The following is a 9943-nucleotide window of genomic DNA, read 5'->3' as shown; positions in this document are numbered from 1 at the left end:
ATTGAATGTTTTAACTAGACTAGTTCTGGATGGTTTATAGCTCAGTAAAAGTTTGATTGTGTGCTTTAACATTAAATGACCCACTCCAAATGGGTAAAAAAATCTGTTATGGGTGTTTTTAACATGTTCTGACATTTTTTTTTTGATGATGGAGGTCATACATTTAGAAAATGACCCATAAAATAGCATTTCTGAGTATTTATTTTTTTAAATAATTGTGAATGAGGAGCAGATGAAAAAACGCAGTTTGAAAAAGATACCCTTGCAAAGATATGTACTTGTGACGTCGAAAATACGCTAAGCTTCCTGCTGCACTCCATTCTGTGCATAATAAAACAGTCTCGGGTCATAACAATAACACCACTTTTATTGTGAATATATATTAGCACAATAATCAACAACATATTATAAACATTTTCTCATCTTTCTCTGTGCTTTTCTCTTTTATACAGTAAATAGTTTTATGGTACAAATGTATCCAAAATTGATTCAGGCCAATGAAGCTCCACAAAAGAGTATTTCATGTATTAAAGCACAATCAGAAATCAGAGGGAGACGCACATGCCTGCACAGACACTGGATCCCTGGGATAAAATACAAGTCGGCACACGATTCTGAAAGACAGCATAACCTGATCACTTAACACCTGCATGTCAGCATGAAGACGAAATGGAGAGAACTGGGAATATATATGAGGAAACAAAAAAGATGTACAATGTTTTTCATATAAGCTTAAGTAAGGCAATGCAAATGTTACCACTGGTAGCAGTGTTTTCTGAAGGTTCTCTCCAGTAGGCCCTGATGCTGAGCCTATGCACACACAGAGTTCAAACACAGAACAAGCTCATCCCATGACATTGCAGCATTTCAACGCTGAGCCCTCAGCGTCTGCTTCACAGCACTTTAAGAGCAAAACAAAGAAGGAACAAGCATCAGGAGGAGTACAGCAAGGAGAACAAAACAAAGAAACAGTCATTTTGATATGCTAATCTCATTCACAAGTCATCTTGGCTCCTGAGTCCGATGGTCCAGTAAGGAAACAGAGACAGGATTAATAAAGAGAAAGCTGTTGGAATGCAAGCTGAAGTCTGGTTTTAGTTTGTTTTCTCCAGAGAGGAAAATAATATTCCTCTCCTATAATCAAAGTCACAACTTGTTTCTACCACTGTGTGGGTCCCTAAATTAGAAGAACAGCAGCACACTTGGCCCCCTTCATGAGATATTACTGCAAGGCCAGCCCACCCTGCTATAATGCGTGCATTAGCATAGAGGCATTCATGGTAAAACATACAACTCGGATGCCTTGAATCACTCACAAACTTAAACTGTTCAAGCTACTATGTAGGCACTGGGTATTTTGATGCATCAAAGTGGAGACAACCAAAGCTGTTCATCCAAGCACAAACATGACAAAAATCTGAACCCACCAGTTTTTTTTTTTTTTTTGATAACCTCATTTATCCCTCACTGAGAAATCCTCCTAAATCTACAGTTTAAAACATGCAGTTCTCATAGTGGCGTCCACCGTTGAGGAACTGCTGAAATAAAGTAGCGTGCACATTCTCTGCTATACCTCTCCATTTCTCTGTGGTCGTCTGTGGTTGAGTTTGAAGTTTTGGTGTGAACATGTCGGTGTCGTCTAAAGCTCTGTAATGAGCACATGCTGCTACGATACAACACCAAGCTAGTCACAAAATGCTGGGTTGATTTTAGCAAAGAGAAAATGAACCAGATATATAGGTAATCAACATTAAAAAAGCACTCAAACCAAAGTGATATTATTTTTGCTAAACGTTTCACTGGATGCAAAAAAAACAACCATTACAGCATACATTTTCATATGCAATAAATATAAGCAACAAACAATACAGACAGCTACACAAATCAATGTTGTGAGTGAATGTACGGCTTCATAAAGCTTCTCAAAGTCAGAGAAAACAAGTGAGGCAGAATTAAAGGGTTTGGTTAGCTCTTACTGTTGCACCATCGGAAAAGATACAGGTAGACAGTGTGGAAATGAGCGCAGCTGAGCACAGTAAATGTGTCTCTGAATTTGAACACCATGAGGAAGAAATGAATGAGCACCCTTTGGCATAGGAAAATGGAAATGCTGATACAGGCGGTCAGTGCTGCAAATACTCTGCATACATCCTGTATTGCGCTAGCGGAGTGTCGTCAGGCCTCCGATGAGATGTGATGAATGGGAGTCTCAGTGTGTGTGGGGGTCATGAGTGTTGTAGAGATTTGGTGAGCAACAGCAGCAGCAGGAGTTGGAGTCCGAGCACCAACCAAAGGCTTGGCCTTAAGCAGGTTCCACCACCACAATCAGAATCATCTTCCTGGTGAAGAAATCAACTGTTAGTACATCTCCAATGAATGAACCCAATTGCTAAAATTACAAAAAAGGTTTCTATTGCTTCACTTTAAATCTTACATTCTATCACATCTAATTATGCCACATTCAGTCTGGTTTGGGTTCTGTTAAAAACCAAATCAGTGACTAATGCTATGATCACACCGGGCTTGGCAATGTACATTCAAGTGACCACGTTCAATGAAAAGTCTGTAATCGCACGTTTCGGGCTTCAGCGTTCAAAACTCTCACGTTCACCTGTAGCTACGTACGATTTTAAGTCCATTGTCGGGCTCCACGTACTACAGGTGTTCATTATTTACACGTTGAAAGTTAAACCAGTTGAACTTTGACCAATCAGGGACTCGGACTTGGTAGTGATGTATGGATGGCGTCCTTTTTTATTTACGGAATTGCCAACCATTTGAAAAGTGATCATGAATTAGGAAGTGTGATGGCTGCCTACGCTGCCACACCATCAGGGCAGTAACCTCCTGCACCACACCCTACATATATCTGTTCACTTTATTTGTTTGCAGATACTTTTAGATTTCTTTTTCAAAAGTAACACATGTTTGATCATAAAATGTATCAACAAGTTTCAGTTTACTTTATTATAATTTGCTTTATTAATTTGATGTTTTGTTTGAGTTACCAGTGCAAAAGGGAACCATTGTTGCTGCTGCTGCCATCTGCTGCTGGAACAATCAAGTCAGGCCTGACACAAGAATGCATGCCAGTCAGCAGAGGCCTTATATTCAGCAGGCAGCTAATTGGACTGAACCATCACCCAGTGGACAAGGAACTCTTTTTGTGTTTCTTTACTTTAGTTTCCATTTTGATGGTCCTTAGTTTCATTCATTGTGTATGTTAATTTACTATAGGATGGCCATTAGTTTAGTTTGTTCTCTGTATTTTGTCTTAGTCTTTTTAAGTTCCCCCTTGTGTGTCTAGTTGGTTTGATCAGCCACTATATATGTTCCCTTGTGTTTCCAATTAGAAAGGTCAGTTTGATTAAGTTTGTTTGTTCAGTTGTCCTCTGTTACATTTAAAAGCTTGAGTTAATTTTGTTGCTTTGGACCTCTTTTAAGGGCCCATTTTTGCCCATTTACACATTTTGAAAATTAAATTTCCATATTTTTGATTAAATTGTTTGCTGTCCTTGCCTTTTACTGCTCGGTCCACCACATAATGGTGTCAGAAGTGGGATCAGCAGTTTAAGGACAGTTTTTTTTTTTTTTCCTCTTCCCCCCCCCTGGCAATCCCCTGAAATTTTTTTTTGTGAGCCATGCAACGAGGAGGAAGGACTACAAGAACACGCATTGAACATAAGGACTACAGCACTGCCAACATGGACAATGGAGAAGAGGAGGAGGCTGGAGCTTCAGGAGCTGGTACAGGTACTGAGGGTGAAGAGCCAACATTACAACATCTCACTAGTATTCTCCAGGCCTTCATGGGACAACAGGAAGCCAGAGAAATGAGACTCCAGGAGGAAGCAAAGCAGCAGGAACACAGGCTAAAAGGCCTGCAGCATCAGTTCCAACTTTTGCAGATGGAGGTGCAGGCCCGGACGTCACCTGTTCCTGATTACACCTCATCAGCCCCTGATCCAACAGTGGAGTCTGGTTCAGATGATCGGCTGCCAGAGGCCGTACATCAGACAGCAGGGGCACAGCAAGTAACCACTCACCCTCGCTTCTCTATGGATCCCAGGTTAGAAAAGCTAACAGAAAACGATGACATTGAACACTTCCTAATAACTTTTGAACGCATAGCAACAGCGTGCAAGTGGGTGGAGTCAGACTGGGTTTTCCGCCTCATCCCACTGCTCACTGGTAAGGCCAGAAGTGCCTATGTTAACATGGATGTCGATGATTCTTTGAACTATGAAAAAGTTAAAACTGCAATCTTGCATAAATATGACATCAGCCCTGAGTCTTACCGACAGAGATTTCGTTCCTTGGAAGTGGGCCCCGACGAAAGTCCCAAGGAGCTTTATGCCCGTCTCAAAGAACTCTATGATAAGTGGATTCAACCCAGAGGTAAAACGGTAAAAGAAATTGGTGAGATAATCATTATGGAACAATACTTAAGAATGATGTCTCCTGAGCTTCAGGTCTGGATAAAAGAACATGGGCCTAAATCAGCAGCTGAAGCCGCAACACTGGCAGAGGTGTTTGTGGCTGCTCGCAAGAAAAATGTACCATGGAGCAACCTGCAATGGAAGGGTATAAAAGACTCACGCAGGCCAACAGCCCCACAACACCACCACCACAGACTGGCTCCAGGAACACCGAGAATGCCTGTGCAGGATGATCAGATGAGTAAACCAGCAAAATCTTCCAATAAACCACCAATCTGCTATTTGTGTGGGCAGGAAGGACATATTAAACCCCTTTGCCCAAGAAATTCAGCAAAGCTCACTCAGATGTGTTTTGTTCCATATCAGAGCCATGCTTTGGAAAGTCGAGCTAACCAGCCTATTAAAATGACCACTGTTAAAGTGAATGGGAAATGTTGCAATGCACTGATTGACACTGGCAGTACACAGACTTTAATTCATCGACAACATGTACCAGTCAACCTTGTTTCCACTCAAGAGACAGTTTCCATCTGCTGTGTACATGGTGATAAAAGACTTTATCCTACTGCTGATCTCTACTTGGAAATTCAAGGACAGATGTATCTTCTGAAAGTAGGAGTTGTTGATGACCTTCCTTTCCCAGTTGTTTTGGGTCATGACCTGCCAGTTCTTTATGACCTGTTGGACACAAGAGGAAGTGCTGTTGCGGTTACGAGAGCTCAAGCTAAAAATACAGATGCGAATCTGCCACTTCTCTGCGCTTTACCTTTCTATGATGCTGAGCTTGAGACAAAACCCGGGAAGTCTCGCAAAACGCGTAGTCAGAAAAGGCAAGAGAAATTTAAACGCACTATGGTAGATCCGCCCGTTGAAGCAACTCCAGAAGTGGGTTTAGGGTTCAAGTTGCCATCTAACATTGTTGAAATGCAACAAAATGATCCAACTTTGTCGTCTTGTTTTGTAAAAGCAGCAGAAATGGCTGAGGAGTCGAAGAGGGAGTATCTGGTGGAGAATGGAGTTCTTTATCACCAGCAAGGTAAAGTGAAGCAACTGGTGGTTCCTCTGTTGGTTCGAGATGTAGTACTCAGCCTAGGCCACACCATACCTTGGGCTGGCCACCTAGGGAAGCAAAAAACAACTGCACGTGTGATGAAACACTTCTACTGGCCTGGCTTACGTACAGACATCCAACATTACTGTCAGAGTTGCCCTCAGTGCCAGAAAACCTCACTGAAATGTACCACCAAAGCTCCACTCCAGCCTCTCCCAATTATTGGCACTCCGTTTGAACGCCTTGGCATGGATGTAGTGGGACCAGTGGAGAAAAGTAAAGCTGGAAACCGCTACATGCTAGTCATCACCGATTATGCCACAAAGTACCCAGAGGTGTTTCCACTGAAATGTGTGAAAGCAAAAGCTGTGGCATTCTCTCTGGTTCAGTTCTTCTCCAGAGTGGGTTTCCCCCGAGAAATTTTGACAGACCGAGGTACTAACTTCATGTCGAACTTGCTTAAGCAGGTTTATCAGCTCCTGGGTGTGAGGAATCTGCGGACCACTCCTTATCATCCACAGACGGACGGGTTGACTGAACGCTTTAATCAGACGCTTAAGCAAATGCTTCGTAAGTTCGTCAATGAAACCGGGTCTGATTGGGATCAGTGGCTGCCTTATCTCCTCTTCGCCTACAGAGAGGTACCCCAGGCTTCAACAGGGTTCTCCCCCTTTGAATTACTTTATGGACATGAAGTAAGGGGACCCCTGACCCTCTTAAGAGAAACCTGGGAAGGAGAGCAGGGCAGAGAAGAACCTGTCAATGCCATTCAGTATGTTATTCAAATGAGAGAAAAGCTGCAGAGGATGAGCGAGTTAGCACAGGCCCACATGGCTGATGCACAGAGACGCCAGAAGAGCTGGTATGATCAAAAAGCACGCCAGAGAAGTTTCCTGCCAGGTCAAAAAGTCCTAGTAATGCTACCCACAAGTGACAGTAAGTTGCTAGCCAAATGGCAAGGCCCCTTTGTGGTCCAAAAGAAACTTGGGGCTACAACATATCAGGTTTCCACCCCAGGTCACAAACAGTCCAGTCGTGTATTGCACGTTAACCTTCTCAAAGAATGGGTTTCCAGGACTGCAGACGATGCCATGGGACTGCTGATCAGAGATGTCAGTGAGGAGGACGAAGTGGATGAATTCCTGCCATCATCAATGCCCACCACCTTGGATTTAAATCATCTTTCTGAAAACCAACAAGCTCAGGTGAAAGCATTGATTGATTCCAGGGTCTTCCAGGAATATCCAGGATGCACAAACTTGGTGCACCATGACATTGTGCTAAAGGAGCAGGCTACAGTTAGGCGCATGAGTTACAGAGTACCAGAGCGTCTACTGGGTCCGCTAAAGGAAGAGGTTGATCACATGCTGTCCCTCGGGATCATCAAGCCTTCGAAAAGCGAGTGGTGTCATCCAGTTGTGTTGGTCCCCAAGAAGGATGGAACCATCAGATTTTGCATAGATTTTCGCTATCTAAATTCTGTGTCAAAATTTGATTCCTATCCAACCCCCAGAATTGACAATCTCATTGAGTGTCTGGGAAAGGCAAAGTTTTTAACAACTATTGACCTTTGTAAGGGTTATTGGCAGGTTCCCCTTACAGAGCGGTCCCAGGAACTGACTGCTTTCCGGACACCCTGGGGGCTCTTTCAGTTTACAGTTCTTCCGTTTGGGTTGCACGGTGCCCCTGCAACTTTCCAGCGACTTATGGATCAGGTACTCGGTGGCCTAAAAGACTGTGCTTGTGCATATCTTGATGATATTGTGGTTTACAGTGCCACCTGGGAGGAACATCTAAGACATCTGAAGAAGGTTCTGGAGTGCCTGCATGCTGCGGGGTTAACCATCAATCCAGCAAAGTGTGCTTTTGCCCGGAGGGAAACGGAGTACCTTGGTTACACTATTGGAGGTGGGTTGATCAAACCACAAGTCAACAAAGTACAGGCGATTGAATCCTGCCCTCTACCACAGACAAGAAAGCAGCTAAGGTCTTTTCTTGGATTAGCTGGATTTTATCACAAGTTTATTCCAAGCTTTTCAGCCCGTGCAGCTCCGTTGACCGACATGACCGGCTCGAGATGTCCAAACAAAATCAGGTGGACTACGGAGTCTGTGACAGCATTTCGGGACATTCAGCAATCATTGAGTAAGGACCCCATACTGCACAGTCCAGATTTTAATAAACCTTTCATTTTGCAAACCGACGCATCTCAAAGAGGCATTGGAGCTGTGCTTCTACAGTACACGTCTGACGATCGACATCCTGTGGCTTACATAAGCCGAAAGCTACTCCCCAGAGAAATCCACTATTCCACTGTCGAAAAAGAGGCGCTGGCAGTCAAATGGGCTATGGACTCTTTTAAATACTACCTCTTAGGTAGAGAGTTCACCTTGGAGACCGACCACAGGGCTCTGCAATGGCTGGAGAAGATGAAGGACACTAATGCCCGGATAACGAGATGGTACCTCGCCATGCAGCCCTACAGATTCAAGGTGAACTACATCCCAGGAAGAGGAAACATCACTGCGGACTTCCTCTCTCGTGCTCCTGATGAAGGCTCCGAAGGGGAGGGGAGTGTGATGGCTGCCTACGCTGCCACACCATCAGGGCAGTAACCTCCTGCACCACACCCTACATATATCTGTTCACTTTATTTGTTTGCAGATACTTTTAGATTTCTTTTTCAAAAGTAACACATGTTTGATCATAAAATGTATCAACAAGTTTCAGTTTACTTTATTATAATTTGCTTTATTAATTTGATGTTTTGTTTGAGTTACCAGTGCAAAAGGGAACCATTGTTGCTGCTGCTGCCATCTGCTGCTGGAACAATCAAGTCAGGCCTGACACAAGAATGCATGCCAGTCAGCAGAGGCCTTATATTCAGCAGGCAGCTAATTGGACTGAACCATCACCCAGTGGACAAGGAACTCTTTTTGTGTTTCTTTACTTTAGTTTCCATTTTGATGGTCCTTAGTTTCATTCATTGTGTATGTTAATTTACTATAGGATGGCCATTAGTTTAGTTTGTTCTCTGTATTTTGTCTTAGTCTTTTTAAGTTCCCCCTTGTGTGTCTAGTTGGTTTGATCAGCCACTATATATGTTCCCTTGTGTTTCCAATTAGAAAGGTCAGTTTGATTAAGTTTGTTTGTTCAGTTGTCCTCTGTTACATTTAAAAGCTTGAGTTAATTTTGTTGCTTTGGACCTCTTTTAAGGGCCCATTTTTGCCCATTTACACATTTTGAAAATTAAATTTCCATATTTTTGATTAAATTGTTTGCTGTCCTTGCCTTTTACTGCTCGGTCCACCACAGGAAGGAATAACTGTGGTCTGTGTCCGGAGGGAATTATATGACACCAAGTCTTTCATGCATATATCGGAATAGAGCTGCGAAAGAAAAATTCTGGACCAAGATTTCGACATTTCTCACCAAGTTTCTTCCAACTGAATGTGCATGCACTAGTTTCGGGTAGCGACACTCCAGTGGGAACACCGTATGCTAAAAGTGTACTCAAGGACGCATGTTCAGAGTGTTCTTGAACGCTTATCACATGCTAGGTGTGTACATAGCATAAGTTACATTTCACATTTCAAGGGAAACTGAAACAAATGTAAAATATTTTCAAAACTATTGCAATTTTACAAGCATGCTGTTAGAAATGTAAGCAGTTTTTTATTTTGTTTTATTTGTTTTCATCAATTAGAAAAGTTAAAGACAACTGATAGACAACTGAAACTAAAAACAATCCAATTCTGACAGTTTGGCTCTGCCCAAGAAAACGTACAACCTTCAATATTCCCAACATTGCTGCACAAACATGCTAATTGGTTGTCTTTGTTCAGTTTCTTGAAAAAAATCTAATTAAAAAGTGACACTTTATGTACTTCAAAGGCCATCTGCGCTGTGTGGCGTTGCGTGGCTCGAGAGAGATACTTAAATTGATCTTTTCTTCAAAGTGTTGGCAACAAAGCAACACACATTTTTAAACTATGCAATTAATCTAAACATTCCTTTGTACGTTTTAAATGAGTTTCACCTCTCATTTGCTTCATTGTTTGCTTGTCTGTGTGGATATCCACCTGCTTGTTTCAGCGTGTGGCAGTGTTGCTTTTAGCCTCCCGTTTTTCTTTTTTAATGGGTGTATTCAGGATATCCGTGCATGCCAAAGGCCCAGGAGAAAAAAGGTGGGAGTCTTCTCTATTCAAAGGACAGGAAAGCCACGTGAAGCTTCCTCTGTTTACTCCAGTAAGAAAATGGACTGGCCGGCACACAAACTGTCTTCCTGCGAGGAGCTGAACCAAAAGTAATGGGACAGCTGGACAGAGCAAAAGGGACACGACCTACTTTTACTCTTTTCATCTACTTCCTCAGTCATTTGCTTCCCAGCAAGGCCTCTCCGTAATATAAACATGCCCCCTTGAATTGGTGGTCTGTTATATGTATGCCTTAC

The 9943-nt window shown here is 42.7% G+C and overlaps 2 protein-coding genes across 2 annotated transcripts in view; one reads left to right on the top strand and one right to left on the bottom strand.

Annotated features, from left to right (window-relative positions):
* Window positions 1–352: 352 nt before the first annotated feature.
* Window positions 353–9943, bottom strand: part of LOC101164397 (voltage-dependent calcium channel subunit alpha-2/delta-1) — a 63557-nt gene continuing 53966 nt past the window's right edge. The window contains exon 38 of the mRNA XM_078949372.1: window positions 353–2339. Within this exon, the coding sequence (XP_078805498.1) occupies window positions 2226–2339 (114 nt within the window). The 3' untranslated portion in view covers window positions 353–2225. The remainder of the gene's footprint in view (window positions 2340–9943) is intronic.
* On the top strand, window positions 3009–8764 carry LOC144992566 (uncharacterized). The gene is made up of 2 exons (XM_078949371.1): window positions 3009–4398; window positions 4473–8764. The coding sequence occupies exons 1-2, from the start codon at window positions 4243–4245 to the stop codon at window positions 8103–8105; spliced, it is 3789 nt and encodes a 1262-aa protein (XP_078805497.1). The 5' UTR covers window positions 3009–4242; the 3' UTR covers window positions 8106–8764.

This window comes from Oryzias latipes, chromosome 6 (genome assembly GCF_053564925.1).
Source record: "Oryzias latipes strain Hd-rR chromosome 6, Olatipes_Hd-rR_3.1".
Lineage (NCBI taxonomy): Eukaryota > Metazoa > Chordata > Actinopteri > Beloniformes > Adrianichthyidae > Oryzias > Oryzias latipes.
Note: the sequence above shows the minus strand (reverse complement) of the source record. Positions and strands in the feature narration are given on the sequence as shown.

Bases quoted from the DNA above. Each gene is read 5' to 3' on its own strand.
- LOC144992566 (XM_078949371.1), top strand. From the start codon at position 4,243: ATGAAAAAGTTAAAACTGCAATCTTGCATAAATATGACATCAGCCCTG. The intron at 4,399-4,472 runs GTAAAACGGTAA...CCTGAGCTTCAG, and splicing joins TAAGTGGATTCAACCCAGAG to GTCTGGATAAAAGAACATGG.